This window comes from Beta vulgaris, chromosome 2 (genome assembly GCF_026745355.1).
Source record: "Beta vulgaris subsp. vulgaris cultivar EL10 chromosome 2, EL10.2, whole genome shotgun sequence".
NCBI lineage: Eukaryota > Viridiplantae > Streptophyta > Magnoliopsida > Caryophyllales > Amaranthaceae > Beta > Beta vulgaris.
This window is the reverse complement of record NC_079203.1, coordinates 34,356,454-34,377,570: the sequence shown is the minus strand read 5'-3', so window position 1 is coordinate 34,377,570 and position 21,117 is coordinate 34,356,454. Positions and strand designations below refer to the sequence as shown.

Genomic DNA, 21,117 nt, shown 5'->3' with positions numbered 1-21,117 from the left:
TTCGGGAGACTCGAGTCGGAATGTCCCTGGCTTGAGGACCTCTGTCACCTTATAGGGGTCGTCCCAATTTGCCCCCAACTTTCCTTTGAGATGGGATAGTTCGGTAGCTTCTACTTTTCGGACGACCCAGTCACCTAGGCCGATTGGTCTGGGCTTCACTTGTCTATTGAAATGCCGAGTGATCTTTTGCTTGTATCGGATGGCTTGCAGCAAAGCATTGCCTCGAGTCTCGGGCAGCAGGTCCAGGTTTATGGGTTTTTCCTCTTCGTTTTTGTCAAACTCGTAGAATGTCATTCGAGGAGAAGGAATACCCACTTCGACCGGGAGGACGGCCTCGCTGCCATATACTAGCCCGAACGGGGAATGCGTTGTGACTTCTTTTACTGTTGATTCCCCTCAAGACGATTTTATTGGCCGACTCGGCTTGGCCATTGGTTTAAGGTCGGGAGACGACTGAAAACCTTGTTTGAATGCCGACTCGAGCACAGTAATCTCGGGTCGGGCCGCTATTAATTTGCCTGCCGTTTTTCGATACTAGAGCTCTTGGAACTCCGAACCTAGTGATGATGTTTCTCCAAATGAACATCTGGACCTGCTTGTCAGTTATTGATGCTAGCGGCTCGGCCTCTGTCCATTTGGTGAAATAGTACTGCTTGAATCGTGGTGAGGGGAGTGGCAGGTGCTCTTGGTATGTCCGAGTGGATCTGGCAAGAGGGACATCGTCGGACCAGATCCGAGGCATCTGACTTCAAGGTGGGCCAGTAATACCCGGCTCGTAAGGCCTTTCCAGCGATTGTCCTCCCCACAAACAGCGCCAAACTGTTTCTGTCTAGAAATTAAGGATGTCAAATGCCTTGCTAAGGAAATACCGGGTCAGATCTGAATGTCCTGAGTCAATAATCCGTACGCCGGAATCCTTCAAAAGGAAAGGTTAGACTGCCCCGGGGATGGTTCCGGGATCGCCTCTCCGACGCTCAAGTCAGTGATCAAGCTAGAGAGATAAAGTCTAGAGAGAGATGCTCTGGTTTGTTAGGTAAGAATTTAATACCTTCTCATTGATGAGGGTGTTGGGTATTTATAGTGCTTTGGGATTGCCAACTGTAGGCCAGCTGGAAGGCACTAACAGCTGGGGAAGCTCCCATAGATGGGCCCCTTGGAGCTTAGGAACCTGCTGGGCCTTGATCCACCTTTAATTAGTCTAGCCTTGGGAATAAGCCCAAATAGACACGAAGACTAAGACAATGAGACCAGGAACTAACATTCCGAGAAAGAAGGAATCGAGCTAGATTATGCTTGACTAACGGAGATAGGTGCACAGGCCCGGTCTTGATTTTTTTGGGGCCCTAGGCAAAATAGTAGATTGGGGCTCCTTAAATATGCAATTTATAATAGAATAAATTAAAAACATATGAATATATGATGGTACTTCTATCAAAATATAGCCGTTGTTGAAGTGTATGTAATTTTACAAATAAGACCTCCTATTCAAAAAAATATATAACTAAAATATCCACAAGATAAACAAAAATTCATAAACCCAATAACTCCATTCACAATTCCTTCAAAAGCAGAGATAAACTTAATTGCAACAACAAATTTTCAAACTTTCCCTAAAACAATTAACACTCAAAATACAACATAATACTGACAGATCTTAGAATAAAACCGACAATTCTAAGTGTTGTACAAAAGTTGGAAAAATAACCCCTTTGCGACAAGGCAATTCCTTGCCATCCTTGGTGTAAAACTCACGAATATTAACAACCTTTCCGAGACTTTTAAAGCTAAGATTTCACATTCAACATCAACAAACAAAGGATAAAAGCCAAACCAGTAGCAAACAAATTGAAATTCAGTCGATGAAGCAGAGAAATCGGAACTGGACTCGATTGTTCTTGACTTTTTGAGTTTCTGTACGCAATCTTTCAGTCGATAGTCAGCCAAAATTCCCAAAAAATTTCGAAATTTCTTATGGATTGAGAGTAAAATTTATGAGTGATGCATTATACAAATGCAATTTTTCTATATTTAAATTGTACAAAAAAAAAAATCTCATTGCAGTATTTAAGAGGAGGTTAACAACTATATTTTGGAAAATATGGAAATTTTCCATGGTTTTAATGGTGGTTAGAGAAAATTATGGAAATTAAAAGAACATTAAATTTGGATCTTGGAAGTTGGAAGGAGAAAGAATAAATGTAGAAGATGAAGAAGCGTTTGGGGAGGTTCAATTCAACACTTTCTCTTTCTTCTGTATTTCACGTCCCTTTCTAAATTATTACCAACTAAATTTTTTATTTTTTTCCTATGACTGGGCCCCTTTTAAGCTTGGGCCCTTGGCCATTGCCCCTTCAAACAAGGCTCAGGGTCGAGCCTGTAGGTGCAAGCGGCAAGTACACAAAGCGGAGGAGTAGTTACAACAACTTGAGCATAACAGGGAGGATTTTCGAGATTCCGGGGAGGCAACCGTTGGAAAATATTAGCAAGAGTTAGAGTATTTAAGCATAGAAAAAGCCATAGAAAAGATCACTTGTTTGATCAGAGAAAAAGACATAAGTAAAAAAGGCAATAATCGTTGTCATTGTAAAAACAACATTTGTAGTTAGATCAAAAGATAGCTTGTAACGATTGTTGTTCATCTGGAACGATGGTCCCTGATATTAGATTGGTGGCATCATCTCCACCCGCGGTTTTCACCCACCTTCATTAGGGTTTTCCGCGTCACCATTTCCTTGTGTCATTCCCCTCAATTTCCCCCTTGCATCATGTTGAAACCCATGAAATGCCCACTTGTGAGTGTCCCACATTGGAGAAAGAGGAGAGAATAAACCACTTTATAAGATTAGGAGTTACTCCTCCTATCACCAATTGGTTTTAGGATGGAACCTCCTAGCTTATAAGTGGGCTAAACTCTCCTCCTCCTTATTGGGTTACCCAGGCCCATTTTCATATAATCTGAAAATTAACACATCATTTTCTTACTTTGATCATACAAACATCTGATCGTTGTGTCCCTAACTTTAATTCTGTCTTAAGGCAAATTTTAGCATAATTGACACCCACCGTGGGGCACAACCAGATCAATAACTTTCTCTCAAATACCATCAAATGGCTGAAGCAACGAATCTCAACGAGATGCAAAAGCTCTATGATCAAATGAAGCCAGAGATGAGTGAGATGAAAAAAGCTGATGAACGTCTGTCCTCTGACTTATCCTCATCTTAAGAGAAAATCCAGAAGCTGCAAGAAGAGTTGGCCTCGTCGAAGGCATCCAACGCAAAGCGTCGTGCCAACATGGAAGATATCCCTTTCATGCATAATATCACCGATTCAGACAGCGCCGAATATGAAGACGACGAAGAGTTCGAAGAGGATGATTCCCTGAACGACTCTGAAAAAAACCCCAAGGCAGGAGATGCAGATCCCATGGCAAAGTGAATGATCCTGATCGAGAAGCAGAACTGGCACCTGATGAATCTTATGTCCTAACTCCTGGGGGCACCAACACCAAGCATCGTCGAGCATCCTGATGGTTATGAAGAGCCGCCGTTCGTGGATAGGATTTCAAAAGGTGCAATCCCCAAAAAGCTCAACCTGCCCGTCCTCGTCGCCACATATGATGGTTCAACCGATCCGGGCGAGCATGTCGCCCAATATAAGCAGCGAATGTGGCAAGCGTCAATCCCCTAGCATCTCGTGGAAGTCTGCATGTGCAAATCTGTCAGAGCTAAGTTGACCGGTCCCGCTCTGAAATGGCTTCGGTCGCTCAAGCCAGAAAGCATCGGCAACTTCTCCACCCTGGTCAACAAGTTCTATGATAAGTTCGAAGGCAATCGCAGCTTGGAGAAGCAGACCAGTGATATGTACGGCGTTGTGCAAGGACCAAGAGAATCCGTCTGCGATTATTATAATTGCTTTAACAAAGAAATGGTTAGTATTAAAGACCTTGACACTAATTAAACTTTCCATTGGATGTTTCTAGAAAGGAATGATTCTCCGGTTGAAGCTCTATAACCGCCATGTCAGATGTTTGAAGAAGTCAAAGCCCGAGCATCGGCACAGATGCGATTGGAAGAAGATGACGTTATCCTCGACACTATCTCTACGCGTCACGCACCTGATAGTTTTGGCGACCGCAAATCTTATACCCCAAAGAAGAACAACTGGCAAAACCATCCTTACAACCGTCCAGGTCAGGTACACAATGTTACTGATGTTGTCGACAATGCAGGAACTGACGCAAAGATGGAACCAGCAACCTATCCCGACCTTGAGTCTTATGGAGTCTCTGTTAACGTTGAAGGAGTGGTCAATGCGTTGACCAATATTGGAGCGCCCGTTCGTTGGCCACGAAAGAGCGATCGTCTAGACGTACAGAAAGACCAATCAAAATGGTGCCAGTTCCATCACGACCATGGCCATAAGACAGAAGGGTGCATTGCGCTGCGCCGTGAAGTCGCGTTTATGCTCAACAAAGGCCATTTGCAAGATCTGTTGTGTGACAAAGGGAAAGCATCCTTCGAAAGGAATCCTACCAAACCCAGGTTCCACCTGCGTGCTCGACGCATGTTTAGGTAATCAACGTAGTGATTTCAGGTGGATCTAATGTATGTGGACTAACATATTTTGCAGCCAAAAGGCTAGCAAGAGAAGGACCCCCATCGTCCGTTATTCATAAATCTTGTAGGTCTGAGGAAGAACGCATGCTAGAGGCAATGGCAATCACCTTTGACGATGACGACGTATGCAAAGCGGAACATCATGACGGCTTGGTTATCTCTTTAATCGTCAGTAATTGTCTACTACGACGAGTGTTAGTCGATGGAGGAAGCTCACCCAACATCATCTTTAAGAATACCCTCGAAGGTATGGGATTGTGTCAAAAATATATTATTAAAAAGTCCACTGTCTTAGTTGGTTTTAGCGGAGAAGCCCAGCATACTGTCGGATAAATCACACTGCCAACACTGGCCAAAGGCGTCAACTTGCCTACCAGGTTCAATGTTGTAGACTTCCCGTCTGCCTACAACATCATCCTTGGGACCCCTTGGATTCATAAGATGGAGCTAGTTCCATCAACCTATCACCAGACGTTGGAGTTCCCCTTTAAATGGGGCGTCCAAGAGAAAAAAGGCGAGCAGAAAGCCGCACGAGAATGCTACAGTTCATCGCTCAAGCCGCTAAAAGTGTCGATCAAGCAATTAACGGTCGGATCACCGCCTGACGCGCCCGATGAGCAAGACGTAGATGAAGTGGTGCTTGATCCAACTGTTCCAGACCATGTCGTCCGAATTGGAGCGATGTTGTCGCAATATTGAAGAATAATAAACCTAATTGGATATTAAAAGTTCCTAGGGATAAATTAGGGACTTGTCCAATGTATATTTTCCCGTCATGATTCCACAGATGATCAAAGTGAACAAAAGATTAAGTTCGGGAGTAAGAGTACAACACAATCAGGAACTATATTTCCCATTGCTTGCCTCTACTAAATATCGATTCATTACATATTTTATGTCAAAGAATAATCATATAATATTTTTATAGACCCTAAAAATATTTAGTCTAGGTTGGTTCAGGAAACACATAAAAAGACTATTTCACTTAGTCCCACGAAGACATGACAGGTATCAGTCCCAACGTCATTACACACAAACTCAACCTCGACCCATATCACAAACTGGTTAAGCAGAAACAACGAAAGTTTGCACCAGAACGCAATCAAATCATTAACGACAAGGTGCAAAAATTGATCGGCGCAATTAAGGTGCGCGATGTAAAGTATCCAGAATGGCTAGCTAACGTCGTGGTCGTAAGAAAAAAGAATGGCAAATAGAGAGTCTATATCGATTTCACGAACCTTAACAAGGCTTATCCCAAGGATTCATTTCCCCTTCCGCATATAGACGCAATCGTTAACGCCACGGCAGGGCACAAGCATCTAATGTTCATGGATGCATACTCTGGCTACAACCAAATTCTGATGCACCCCGACGATCAAGAAAAAACGGTGTTCGTCACGAATAAAGGTATCTATTTTATAATGTTATGCCATTTGGACTGAAAAATGCAGGTGTAACATACCAGCGTTTGGTCAATCAAATGTTCAAGGACCAGTTGGGCACACGATGGAAGTGTACATTGTCGATATGCTATTAAAGTCAAAGCAAGCGAAGGATCATGTCCAACACCTTTCAGAAGCCTTCGACGTCCTTGGCAAATATGGTATGAAGCTAAACCCTACTAAATGCTCATTTGGAGTTGCTGCAAGAAAATTTCTAGAATATGTCGTGGCGCAACGAGGAAGCCATTCTCGATCAAATCAGTGCGCTAGTCAATATCCAGTCTCTAAGAAATGTTAAGGAAGTGCAGAAGTTGACTAGACGCGTCGCTGCCCTAAATCGCTTCATATCCAGGTCATCAGAAAAGTGTAACTTGTTCTATGATGTGTTCCGGAAAAATGAAGGCTTTGATTGGACCTCGAACCATGAAGATGCATTACAAGCGCTCAAGCAATACCTCGCATCCCCCCCGCTGTTGTCAAAGCCATGCGACGGGGAGACGTTACATCTCTACTTGGTTGTGAGTAGTGTATCTGTCAGTGCAGTTCAGACGCGAGAGGCAGAAAGTCAGCAACTCCCGATTTATTACGTCTGTAAGACTCTGCTAGACGCAGAGACCAGATATTCCTCTTTGGAAAAAACTAAGGCATTATATTGAAACTCACATTGTTGTCGTTATGACTAATTATCCAGTAAAGTCTGTTTTGCGACGACCAGAATTAACAGGACACATAAGTAAGTTGGCGATAGCACTCAGTGGTTACGACATCCAGTACCCCCCCTAGAACAACTATCAAGTCGCAAGCGTTAGCTGATTTTGTGGCAGAATTTAGCCCGAAGCTAGAGAAACTCGCAGAAGATGAAGTTACCCAGATTAACCATATTAACCATGATGCTTGGATTTTATTTGTTGATAGATCGATCGTCTAACTTTCATGGTGCAAGTCTAGGTATTGTGCTAAAGTCGCCACAAGGGGACAAGGTAGTACGAGCCATCTGTTGTGAGTTCAAAAAGACAAATAATAAAGTTGAGTATGAAGCACTAATAGCAAGGATGACCCTGGCAAGCGACGTGGGGGCAAAAGCGTTGAGAGATTACAACGATTCATTATTGATAGTCAGCCAAATGAAGGGCGAATTCGCAGCAAAGGACTCCAAGATGATGCTATACCTAGAAATATCCCAAGAAAAAAGTAATATGTTTAACCCATTCTATATTTTGCAGATCCCAAGGGACCAGAATACTCAAGCAGACGCGCTATCCAATCTCGGATCTTCCTTAAGAGATATATCCTTCACTTATGTCCCCATAGTCCACTTAACAAATCCAGCAATTACCAAAGACGCAAATAAAATCGTCGCGATGACAGAAGAGCGCGTCCAAATCAATAATGGAGATGACACTGTCGCTTACGAAAATAACCTAAACTGTGCTGATGATGTCGCAACGACGGACAACCCTGTTAATGAGGAGGTAAGTATTAGTTGGAAAAAACCATTTTCCGATTATCTTACTAACGACATACTTCCAGCAGATAAACAGGGGTGTTGTTTAAAAAATCAATCGCAGGCCCTTACTTGCGTTGCCTAGAAAAGAATCAGTGGGGTAAAGTCCTAAAGGATCTGCATGAAGGAACATGTGAAAACCATTCATGAGGATGCAGCCTATCCAACAGAGTGTTGCTTATGGGTAATTACTGGCCAAAAATGAAGAAGGACACTATTAGGTATGTCACCATATGTGACAGCTGTCAACGACACGCAGGTATAACGCATAAACCTTCCGAAGTTTTGCATCATTCTTTAACCCCATGGCCTTGCATGAAATGGGGAATGGATATAGTTAGTAAACTAACTCCGGCCCCAGCACAGAAGGTCTTTATGTTGGCACTAACCGACTACGTTTCTAAGTGGATAGAATCAGATTCTTTTCAGCAAGTACGCGACAACAAAGTCATTTCTTTTATATACACTAACATAATTTGCAGGTTGGTGTTCCATCTGAAATAACATGCGACAATGGGTTGCAATTTATTAGCGACAAGACGAAACACTTCTATGACGAATGGAACATTACATTGATGAAGTCAACACCTAGATACCCACAAGCCGATGGACAAGCTGAATCTAGGAACAAAACAGTCATTAACACATTAAAGAAACGACTCACTGCGAAGAATGGAAAATGGGCAGAAGTGCTACCATCTATCCTATGGGCAAATCGCACAACGCCACCCACTACGACAGGAGAAACGCCATTCTCTTTGGTCTATGGATGTGAAGCTGTCTTACCAGCTGAGGTAAGCATCCCAACTGCTAGGTATGGTTTAATGATAGAGCAGCTGAATCGCGACGAGCTCTTCAATGACTTGGACACCATAGAAGAATTGTGGGACGCAGCGTTGGTACGCATGGCAGCCCAACAACAAATCGTCGCAAGGAGTTTCAAGAAGAACGTCCAAGCTAAATCATTTTTCGAAGGTGACTGGATCCTAAGAAAGGTGTTCCAGAACATGCAAGAGCTCGATGTTGGTAAGTTAGGACCTAAATGGGAAGGATGCTATCAGATTAGCAAAGTAGTGGGCAATGGTGCCTACCAGTTGATCCGACACGACGGGAGCCCAGGACCACGTAGCTGGAATGCCACTCACCTTAAAAGATACTTCTTCTTGCTAAGTGACATGCGGTGTTTTATTTTATTCATAGCAAATAAATGACAGAGTTGTCATGTCGATGTCGCTGACTTTCTGCGACCTTGGTTTTTATTTCACTGTGCGTCATTTTTTTCAGGACATTTTATTTATCATTGTTCCTATAACGTCGCAACGTTATGACGATGTGACGTATAAGTATTTACTTTCTCAAATACAATAAGCGTGGATCATGGGTGACATCATGAACGATCTCTTATCTTTTCTTTTCAATAAATGCATTACGATGACTCTTCCACAAACAACTTACGCTGGTTATTCATAATGTTCTACAAGCTTGACTTGCCCATTACATGTAAGTGCTTGTGTATTTCTTTCCAATGATTTAAACCATCATCCTGATGAGTTAAAAATTCTAAATCTAAACGACTGATATAGGCTTACTAGGCGCCCGACTATGCCCTAAGAACGTTAGAATAACGACAGACAACGAAACGCAACAAATTTTAAAATGTCAAAGGAAATTGTCGTTTGAACGACCAAAAAACATACGTGTGAATGTTATGCCCACTCCCATGAGTGACCCAAAAGTACAGAGATAAAAGTCACTCCCATGACCTAAAACATATATAGTTTGTTAAATTATTCTAAAGTTCAAAGGATAAACAGACGGAATAAAAAGTTGAAGAACTATGCGTCCGGAGTCTCATCAGATTCCTTCTCCATCGGTGCAGCAGACGACAGAACGATAGCGGGCAGCTCCTTCTCTATGTTTGGCTCAGGAGGAACATCTGACGCAGTGAAAGCGGCGCAAGACACAACCTTTTCATTGATGCTTGGAGGAGAATTTGTCGTGGCCACGAGCTCATCCGGTTCCATTAAGTCCTTGATGCCCCCTAAGCATTCAAGGAAAAAGGTTTATGTCTTAATGCGGCGTCCATGATGCAATTTTACTCGTTATGAATTGGTGCATCAACTTCGTCTTACCCTTGTGGTCACCTCAGCTTCAAGCAGATCCAGCTCATTTTTTCTCAGCGTCAACCCGAGCCTGAAGTGCCTCGATCTCCACACGTGACGCTTTATCTAGGCATATAACCTTCTTCCTTATTTCCTCCAGTTCCTCGCCATTTTTCTTCACCGTCTCCTCCATCTTCACCATCTCAGCTTGGTTTTTCTTCAACTGCGCATCCTTATTCTTTACTTCGAGCTCACATTTGTCAGCCTTGAGCTTCATTGTCTGATGGCCCTTCAGCAACGCTGACATTTCTTTCTTTGCCGTGAGGAAATGTTGTGACGCCTGCATAACGATGAATTTTAAATGAGTAAGCGAATGCGATTTATTCTTAACAATAGTAAGATGAAGATAAACGTAAAGAAAACAAATTTGGAAGCGGAGCTCTAAGTCGGCTGACATCAGGCGTGGGAGAGTGTGTTCTTTAATCCTCTCCTTAGCGCAAAGAAAGAGAAATCTTTCCGCCTCGGGCCAAATAGACCTTTCTAACGACATGAAGTCATTAGGCACCGTTATGGTGTATGTTGGGCCTCCCTTATCAAGGGGAGCTAGAAACTCAGTCCTGCGCGTCTGAAGCGCAGTCTCATGATCATCGTCGTCTAGTTGCACGATGACAGTGGTGTCCTTTTTGCTTGACGTCTTCGCATATGTTGTCACAGCTGACGCTTCTCTCTCTCTTTTCCTTTTGTGTAGCGTCTCCACTAGCGCTTGGTTGTCCATAAAATCTCTGGGCGCGATTGGGAAGAACCTGCCAAGGACACGAAGTCGTTACAATCACGACAACTATGGCGATGGTGAAAAATACTAAACGACGCAAGATGAACTTACTAGAAGCCATATATGAGCAACTTCTTGGTTAGCAAACAAGATTTTTCTAAATTGTCTTTCTTCTTCTGATGCTTCTAGAAATTTCTCGCACAGTCACGTAGATTCCTCGCGATGCATCAGCAACTTTGGGTTTAGACCTGCAGAGAGAACGTTGTAAGAATAGTGTTAACGACGCGACATGCTAAGAAAATGTTTAAAATAATACGGACCTTATGTGTTCCAGCCACCAATTAACGTCTTTCCAATTTATCCCGAAGAGGATCTCTTCACAAAAACATATCTATTTTTCCAGCCTCTATCGTTGACTGGACTCCACCGAACAATGGTTTCAATCTTGCCTTGGCGTGAAGCGTTATGCTATTTTTCTCTTTAACCCTAATTTCATAGCAGAGCAAGAGATCGTAGAGGGTAAAAGCTTCCTCCCATGATGCCGTCACCCTGTCAATGACGCTCATAATTCTCCATACCTGGGGCATTATCTGTCCTGGGATAATTAGACAACCTCATTGGGAAGGACCTTACAAGGCCACTTCAATGGTTCGACCAGGCACTTACCACCTCGAAGATCAAGAAGGACAGTTGCTCCCTCGACCATGAAATGCGAACAACCGTCGTAAGATTTATGTTTAAGTTTGTCCCTCGAGTTAGGGGCATACCATGTTAGCTAAAGCTCAACTTTTGTAAAAATCACTTGCTCTTTTGAATTGATTCCCAAGCCTTGTAAGATCATTTTGCCTCTTTAGGCATTGATTTATAGCTATTTTAAAAAGCACTTAGCCTTTTGTAAATAATGATTCGAACTAGCCTATGTAAAAGTTATTCAGTAAATGAAATGATTATCGAGTTCGTTGTAAAAATTTGTATGGTTGTCGAATCTTGGTTTAGGCATGTAAAATTAGTAAACCTCGAAGGCACAAACTTAAAGCAAACACAAAACAAAGTGCAAAGAATCGAGTTTTATTCCATTAATCGAGATACAAGGCATCGAAGTAGCTACATTACAAGTTGAAGAAAGAATATAAGGCAGGCAAGCAAGCTTAAATGGGTCGACATTGACCCTGGTAGGAGGCAGAAGAGAATAAGAAGATACTGGGGGCTTTGGCCAAGAAGCAGGAGCTGGAATGAGCCCCGACCAAGAAGCAAGAGCGGAACCTGGTGAGGAAGATGCGAGTCGGGGTGGCTCATCCTTCGAGGATACAAGTAGATGAAGGAACACCTGATGAAGGAACAAAGGAATAAGAATTGCATCTAGAAAATGAATCAACGGAAGAACCTCAAGCAGAAGGAACAGGAATAGGAGATTTGAACCAAAACCTTGGAAGCACCAAGACTCCCATCCACTGGAGTTGATCATAAGTGATATTGAGAAGGGAACTCAGACAAGATCCCAGCTCAAAAACTTATGTGCATTCCAAGCTTTTATGTTGATGACAAAACCTCGAGATCATAATGAAGCCCTACTAGAGTCTGACTGGATAAATGTGATGCAAGAGGAACTGATTGTGTTTCAGAGGAACAAGGTCTGGCATCTTGAGACCAAGCCTAAGAACCAAAAGGTAATTGGGCTAAAATGGGTCTTAAGGAACAAACCAAATGAACATGGAACAGCCATAAGAAACAAAGCCATATTAGTGGCTAAAGGGTATAATCAGCAAGAAGGTATTAATTTCGATGAAACCTTTGCTCATGTTGCTAGAATAGAAGCCATTAGAATTTTGATTGCATTTGCTGCATTTATGGGCTTTAGGTTGTACCAAATGGACGTCAAAAGTGCTTTCTTAAATGGATATTTAATGGAAGACGTCTATGTGAAACAACCTCCTAGATTTGAAAATCCTGGTCTTCTAAACCAAGTCTATAAGCTAGATAAAGCTCTTTATGGGCTGAAACAAGCTCCCAGATCTTGGTATGATAGACTTTCAAAATTCTTACTTTCGCATAAGTTTATAAGAGGTAAATTTGATAGGAACCTGTTCCTTTGATTTAAAGGAACAAACCTTCTAGTAGTACATATTTATGTTAATGATAGAAACTTTGGTGCTATTAATGAATCTCAATGCAAGGAATTCGGTGATATAATAAGTAGTGAATTTGAGATGAGCATGATGGGAGAATTAAACTTCTTTCTTGGATGGCAAATCAAGCAAACTTAAAAAGGAACAACGATCCATCAACAGAAATATGTGAAGGAACTATTGAAGAAGTATGGACTTGAACAAGCAAAGACCAATCACACTCTTATAGTAACAAGAACAAGGTTGGATGAGGATCAAAATGGTAAAATTGTAGATCAGAAAAAATACGGAGGTATGATTGGATCTTTACTTTATTTAACTGCAAGTAGACTGACATTTCTTTTAGCATTGGATTATGTGCTAGATTCCAGTCAAATTCGAAGGAATGTCATTTGACAGCAGTCAAGAATTCTAAGGTATTTGAAAGGAAGTGATGATCTTTGTTTGTTCTATCCTCGAAGTGACATCTTTGATCTAGTTAGCTACTCTGATGCTGACTACGTTGTGGACTTAGTGAATCGCAAAATCACTTCTCGAATTGCTCAGTTCCTATAAACAAGCTTAGTTTCTTGGAGTTCAAATAAACAAAACATTGTTGCTCTCTCAACAACTGAAGCTGAGTATGTAGCAGCAGCTACGTGTTGTTCCCAGGAACTATGAATTAAACAACAGGTACGTGACTTTGGCATTAAGTACAAGTGTGCTCCTATTTTTTGTTATAACACAAGTGCAATATGTATCTCCAGGGTACTAGTACACCATTCTAGGGTCAAGCATATTCATATTAGACATCATTTCTTAAAAGACTATGTTGAATGCCTAGTTAAGGTTGAGTTTTACCCTAGTGAAAATCAAATTGCAGATCTCTTGACAAAACCTCTTTCTAGAGAAAGATTTGAAAAGATTCGCTTGGAACTAGGGATGACCAGAATAATATGAAAATGTCTTTATAATCATCTCCCTAAGTAATATTCTTCACTAAGTGTGTCCTGAAACTTTCTTGAATTTTATTCATACACCTAGTTAAGGTTAAGGACACGCATTAGTCTTATAATATTCCCCTTAATGTCCTCCCTAGTACTTTCAGTAAATAAAAAAACAGAACTTGTTAGCTTAGTTAGAAGTTATTATACGCATGAGTTCAAATATTTCATTCTGTTTCTTTTACCTTCTTTCATAATTTTTATTTTTCTCTTTCTTTATATTTCTGAATTTTTATATCTATTCACATTTCATTCATTGCATAGGTTCAAAATATTTAAATGCATGCCCATTGTATTTAAAAAATTTAATGTCTAAGAAAAAGGGAAAGCACCACATTAAATTACCTCTATACACACGCATAAAGCCTCCCTCTTAAACACCTTCTACCATCACATCATTACTCGCGCCTACTATTCACTCTAAACCATCAAATCTCCCAAAACTTCTCATCTTCTCTCTCTTCACAAAAAAAAACCCTAATTTCCATGGCACCGAAACGCTCAAGTATCGAAAGAATCAATCTTTCACATGAGAAACCATCTCCTCTTGTGGAATATGACGAAAGTGACAACGAAATAGAGCTCTCTAGCGACGCATCATATGCATGCAAAGAAAAAAACACCGGAAATAGAGCACTCTTCCATGAAAATGGAAGATGAAATTGATGAAGAGGAAGAATTTGAAAGTGAACTTAAAATTCCCACAAAAGTGGTAAGAAATCGAAATCATCAAAGTTTTTGATTGGGTTTTGTGGTGATTTGGGGTGGTGCAAGAAAGTATAATGGGCCGAATTTCTTCAGATTGTCCAATTTTAAAAGTGGTCAAATATTTTGTGCATATATGAAAGTCAGTATTATATGTATGTATATATATATATATATATATATATATATATATATATTATATAATTTAAATAATATTATATATATATATGTATGTATATACATATATGTATGTATATATTATATGTATGATATATAATATATATATATGTATGTATATATATAATATATATATATATATATATAATATATATAATATATATATATATATATGTGTGTATGTATATATATATATATGTGTATGTATATATATATATATGTATGTATATATATAATATTATGTATGTATATATATATATATGTATGTATATATATATATATATGTATGTATATATATTATATGTATGTATATATATATGTATGTATATATATATACGTATGTATGTATATATATATACGTATGTATGTATATATATATACGTATGTATGTATATATATATATATACGTATGTATGTATATATATATACGTATGTATATGATATATTATATATATATATATTAATAATATTATGTATGTATATATGTAATGTTATATATATATATATATATATATATATATGTATGTATATATATATATGTATGTATATATATATATGTATGTATATATATATATGTATGTATATGTATGGGCTTCTCTCTCACCCTCCTTCTCTCTCACCCTTTATGGGCTTTTTTTTTAAAAAAAATGAAATGAATTCGCGGGCTTCAAATGTTAAGCGGGCTAGCTAGGGTTTCCTCTCCCTCCTTTTCTCTCACTTCCACAACAAACAGAAGATTGCAGCCCCCTTTTAATCTTTCTCCTCAACAAACCCCTCTCCTTCTCTCTCACCCTCCTTCTCTCTCACGTCCACAACAAACAGAACTCACCGTCGGTGCATTCTCTATGCCGGCCTCTCCATATCAATCCCAATTGTCGATCTCCGTCTTCTCTCTCAATCAGAACTCAGCGCACTCTCTCTCTGCTCTTCCCACGCTTTCGACCTTCATCGTTGCGACGATGTTGTTATCCCTAAAATCCACCACAACACTCAAACTCTTTCGGAAAATACTGAAATTCGTATTTAAAATTATTCAAATTCGTTGGAAATATTACTTGGGTAGAAAAAAAACCCACAAAGAAGTGCAAATTCATTCGGAAAATTGACGAAAATGAAAAAATGCAGCCCCAGAATCCTCCCCCACTAGGCGCTTGAGGACTCCTAATATTCGGCTTGACGACGTTAGGGTCGCCCCAACACGCGGTCGCAGGGTTGCTCTGATGCCATTTGTAACACCCCGACCCATAAGGAGTCGAGTATATTGTCACCAATGCGCATCCAGGACCAACAACTGTCCTCAATAACCAACACAAGTTCTTCCGGCGCATTTTGTCCTCACTCATGCGCACCCTGAGAAACTTCCCAGGAGGTCACCCATCCCTGGACTACTCCCAGCCAAGCACGCTTAACTGTGGAGTAACTAAGGAAATAAGCTCCCTAAAAGAAAGATGCATCTTGTTGGAATGAGTAGCCTGCTAAATCCCTTTAAAGCAATCATGAGGGGTATTACACTGTTGGCCAAAAACGTAGCCTTTTCGTTTTTTTTCACTAGTGGAGGTATACTCTTAGTTGCAAAGGGTTCTTTTAATTTGCATTGCTTTGTATTTTCATTGGAATAATATGTTATTTTCATTTTAAGATTTTGGTAAATTTCTTGAAAGAAATTATCTCATAGATTTTTGTGTTGAGAACATAAAAATGATGTATAGACCATAGTGTAGTTTCTAACTAGCAGCAAGTGTATTATGTGCAAGAATGTGGAACGTTGACACAGGGAGTGCCAATATAGTATTGGTTTCAGTTTTGATTTTTCGAAGGAAATCATATTCACTTGCTCTCCCATTTCCCAGTTGTAAAATTAATCTTACTTCTTCCTTTCTAAAATAAATGGAATACTTACCATTTTAGGCCGTTTCAAGATGTATGAAACGTTACTCTATTTAGCATTTACTTTTCTAAAACTCTCTCTTCATCACATGGGCTCCTCTTTTTATTTCTCTCTTTCTATATCTCCCCTTTCCTTAATCCCCGTGCCTTCCTCCTACGTTTCACTTATTCTATGATGTATTTGTTTTCTTGTGTCATTGAGATCATATGACAATCTCTTATGAGTTATGACTTAATAACCCACTGGAATTTGTGGTTCATCTAACATGTTTTGGTTTGGTGATACATACCCTTTTAAAAGGGATGTAAGATAATATTTTACTTTTGACTTGGTGATTAGATTGCTTTTTGATGCATTATATCAATTGTATTAGTCGAGGTCTCTAGCTCATGCATTGACAAATAACATGGATCTTGATGCTTGGATAATTTGAAAAGTTTTGTCTATATTGCATTGGGTGAGTGATTTTGCATGTGCTTCTAAGGTCTTTTGTCCAAGCTTGTTTAAGTTCTCTTATCTCAAAGTAGTCTTGATCGAGCATAAGAAAAAGAGTTTATTTTAGACGTAGTTGTCAGAAGCAATGTGTGATATACACATAAGTAGAATCTTTTTTTTGCGGTCCTTAACAATCGTAAACTTCTATTGTATTGTTAGGTGGTGATTATGGATGATGGGAGTGTTGATGGGACAAAAAGAGTCACTTTTGACTTCGTCAAAAAGTACAAGGTCAGCAACTATGGCAACGGAGAAGCTATAAGAAAAGTGAGTTAACTCAGGCTAGTCAGCAACTTCTACTTGGAAGTATTTATAATGCTTCTCAAGAACGTTTGTTATATGCATGCAATTTGGCAATAACTGATTGCAGCTCTTTGCTTATGTGGAAGCATTGTGTAACAGGGAATGCTTCATTCACGTGGTGAATTACTTCTCATGCTGGATGCAGATAAAACGACCAAGGTCAATGATTTGGAGAAACTTGAAACCCAGGTTGGTGTCATTTATATAAAGTTAAGATCAAGTATTGCGGAGAATGATGGAGATTAAATAATTAGATGCATACTTGCTCATAGAGTAGTTGATGTATTGCCCATCAGATCCGTATAGTTCCTGGAAAGGAGTTAGATTTGGTTGTTGTTGCTGGTAATTCAAGTTTGAAAATACTTGATGTTCTTGTTGTTGCATTTGGTTCTCACGCTCATCTTGAGGAGAAGGCTCTTGTCGCGGTTTGGCTCCTCGACCTTGATCATACCCTGTAAGTTGTTCTTTGACTTACAGAATGAAAACTAATATATCCCATTTTGCTACTTATAATCAGAGAAAATGGTATTGCAACTTTTTGATGAAAGGATTTCATCTTGTTGTTCTCTTGGCTGCTGGTCCTGGGATTCGTGATACACAAGTATTTCTTTGTGGTTAAGGCTAATGAATCTTTGACCCTCATAGAAATTACAGTATTTCTGATTTTTGTTTTAGAAGTTTTGTTAAGTAAACCCGAAGATGCATCCTTACCATTGGTTTTGCTTGCCTCCAGTGTCGTTTTATGATGTTTACCACGACTGCTGCGCGAAAGCTTTCCAGTAATGTCCGCTTGAAAAGGTTACTTTAAGCTTTGTTTGCTCTTCTGTTCAGATGCTTTAACTTAAATTATAATGTATTATCTATATTGCAGTGAGATTACTCTATATGATATATTGTGACTTAATCTTATAGGTATTTGTCATATGTGTAAAGTGGAATATTCATGCTTTCTTGCATTGTTCTTTTGGTATCATGGTATGTGATCTTAGACAGCTGACACTTTATTGTGCTTGTGGTATGAGGATGGGTGCTAGTTTGCTTTACGTCGATAGTTCTTGCGTTTGGGCCATTCTTGAATTTCAGTGTCTGGCTCAAATATGTTCTCCAAGTCTCTTGTGATTTTCATACAAAAAACTATATGTAACTCTTGTTGGTGCCTTGGTGTGGTAAGTGATTTTTCTTTTTTGTTTGATAATGATCAAGAAAAGAATATAATGATGAGAAGAAGATGTTGCATTGTAACTTATTTCTGGGAGTTAGAGATAAATTAGAGTTTATAATTTTATTTTTTTTTTGGGAAATATGGTTGGCAGTTACCATTCTCTTTTTGTTTTTTCCACTTGTCTTATTTTTTGGTGTCCCCCATGTGTTACCTTATATAATAGAGATACATATTTATACTAATTCTAATTATAATTATCTGAAATTATTTGTAGTACTCTCCAAGAATTCCTAGCACTTATTCCCAAGAGATGATTCTAAGAGATATGTGGGTGATTTATTTAAACAATCAAACACAAGATGATGGAGATTGAAGACAACGATCAAGTTTGAATTGTACATATTATTTGATTATTTTAGAATTTTAGTTTTAGTAGCTAGCATTAGATTATAGAAACTTTATTTTAAGACATTATTAGAAGAAATTGATGCTTTGAATAAAATTGGTTTTGTATATAAATTAAATGTAGCAAATATTTTTTTAACATGATAAATAAAGCAAGCAATAATTTATATTTAATAATATTATTGTGTCTATTTATAAATTATTATACAAACCTGTAAAAAAATTAAAAAACAAATTATTTTATTAAAAAAAAAAGTGTATATACAAGGAGCCGCAAATACAAGATACTGTATGTATATTGTAGCATTTTACTTAAAAAAAAAGGTATAATAAACCTAAGAAACCGGTTGTGGTCAATAAATGGTTTCAAACGGTAAGGTAAGGAGACTAGTTTTTAATGTTAAATGGTCTCCTAACCTCTTTACATATTATTTTATTTTTAAGACTTTAATTTTATTCTGGGCTTGTATAATTTTTGAACAATTGCATCTTACTTTCTATTGCTTGTTCTTCTTGTAGTATCCCAAGACATTTATGAATAATCTATAAATCCTATTTTATCCAATCATTCTTCTTATCTTTTGATCATTTGAACTCTGCTCCTGATATACTTCCTCCATTTCATATTACTCGCTACACTTCTCAATTCACAGACTCCTAGGCAATTTTCGGAGAAAGATAGGTAAAGAGTAAAAAGATAAGGGACCCATGTGATCGAGAGGAGAGAGATAGAGAGAGTTTTTTGCCCAAAAAGGAAGTGTAGCAAGTAATGCATGTGAAACTTCCCACAATGGAAATGTAGCAAGTATTATGAAATGGAGGAAGTACTTATGTTTTGTTTTGCTTGTTCCTGCTTTTCTTACTCTTGGAATGTTTGAATGGCTAAAATTATGAGATAATATGTTAGAGTTACTTGCCTTGATTTTAAGATTGTTGACTCTACTAGTGCTACAGGTTCACTACTTAGTTTTGATGATGACAAAAGGAGGAAGATATCTTGGCATTAGAAGACAATTTCTGAACTTTTCTTGGTCCCTGTTGCTTTTCTTGATGATCTTAGTCTCTGTCTCTAGTTAACAGTTTAGAGTAAAATAAAGTCTTAGAGTCAGTGAGTCTTAGTAAGTCTTAGAGTCTGCTAAACTAATTTTTTTGATTATTTCTTTCTTTTTCTATAATTTCTTACCAATTATTTGCCATCATAAAAAAGGGGGAATATTATTCTATTCAATGTTTTAATGATGACAAATAATATTATTGAGTCTAGGATATTAATTGTTGAACTTAGAATTTATTTTTACATTAGTTCGTTTTATTTTGAGAATAATTTATTTAATTATAACTTGTGGAGAAATGGTTATGAGTTTAACCTAGTCAAGTTATTTAAATAAATTGGTACATATGCTCGAAACATCATATGATTTGAATTAACCTAATAACATGGAATATTATTTTCAATAAAATAAATTCCATGATATTTGTTGGAGTATGTATTTAGTGTTATTCTACAGTTGAAAGAATTAAACTATTGAAGAAATGCAATAACAAAACGGGCTATAATGAAGGAAACGCAAATCAAGTTGCAGTTCCTAGATTCTAGGGAGACTGGAAATTTTCTAACCAGTCAGCTCCTAGAATCCAGGAGATCTTACTAACTTCCAAATATTCAGCCTCAACAACAAACTTCATGCTGAACATGGAGTGATGGTTGATTGTACGTGGATCTGTACATGGAATTAGTGGGAGAAGATCATGGATAAAATGGCTGCATCTATCAACGGATTTATCATGGGACACTCCAAACACCCATGTCTATGTAAGTGGAGCAAAAATAGGAGCTGCTCAGATCTTCTATATATATCTCAACAAAGAACCAGAATAAACCAACAACTTTCGAGATTTATTGTCTTATTCATTTGAAAGTTTATTTTGGTTTTCATACTCTTCAAAGCAATTATTCTTGTAATACTTTTCAGTGTTGGGTGATTGAGATTTAGAGAACAAAATCTTTGTAATCAAAGTGAGAAAGAGAAAGAGAATACCTTGACTAAAGTCAAGTGAGGAAAGTCACATGTTTAGGGGAACAAGGTGACTAGAAACTGCTTCCTAGAGAAACAGAATGAGGATTGATTTATAATAAGTTGTGATAACTGTGATAAATAAAGGAGCAAGGTTTCTTCCTAAAGAATTAAGGAAGAGGACCTTGTTAAAAGGATCTTCTAGTGTTCTCCTTATTATCTATTCTCTTTATTAGCTTTCTAGTTTTATTATCCGCAAAAAGTTTGAAAAACTCCACAACTACAATTCACCCTCCTTTTGTAATTGATCTAGTGTTTATACTAGACTATCAAATTAGAACAATTTTTTAGGTCTTGTTTTAGCAATAAATAACATGTGGATGATAACGATCATGCAGGACAATCATATAATATTC

The 21,117-nt window shown here is 38.5% G+C and overlaps 1 protein-coding gene across 1 annotated transcript; it reads left to right on the top strand.

The window, feature by feature from the left end:
* Positions 1-14,200: 14,200 nt before the first annotated feature.
* Positions 14,201-18,238, top strand: LOC125494829 (uncharacterized). Its single transcript, XM_048638662.1, has 6 exons — positions 14,201-14,263; positions 16,976-17,083; positions 17,219-17,308; positions 17,416-17,544; positions 17,637-17,720; positions 18,032-18,238. The coding sequence occupies exons 1-6, from the start codon at positions 14,201-14,203 to the stop codon at positions 18,236-18,238; spliced, it is 681 nt and encodes a 226-aa protein (XP_048494619.1).
* The last annotated feature ends 2,879 nt before the right edge of the window (positions 18,239-21,117 follow it).

Bases quoted from the DNA above. Each gene is read 5' to 3' on its own strand.
- LOC125494829 (XM_048638662.1), top strand. From the start codon at position 14,201: ATGGAAGATGAAATTGATGAAGAGGAAGAATTTGAAAGTGAACTTAAA. The intron at 17,309-17,415 runs GTTGGTGTCATT...ATTGCCCATCAG, and splicing joins TGGAGAAACTTGAAACCCAG to ATCCGTATAGTTCCTGGAAA. The intron at 17,721-18,031 runs GTATTTCTTTGT...TTAATCTTATAG, and splicing joins CTGGGATTCGTGATACACAA to GTATTTGTCATATGTGTAAA.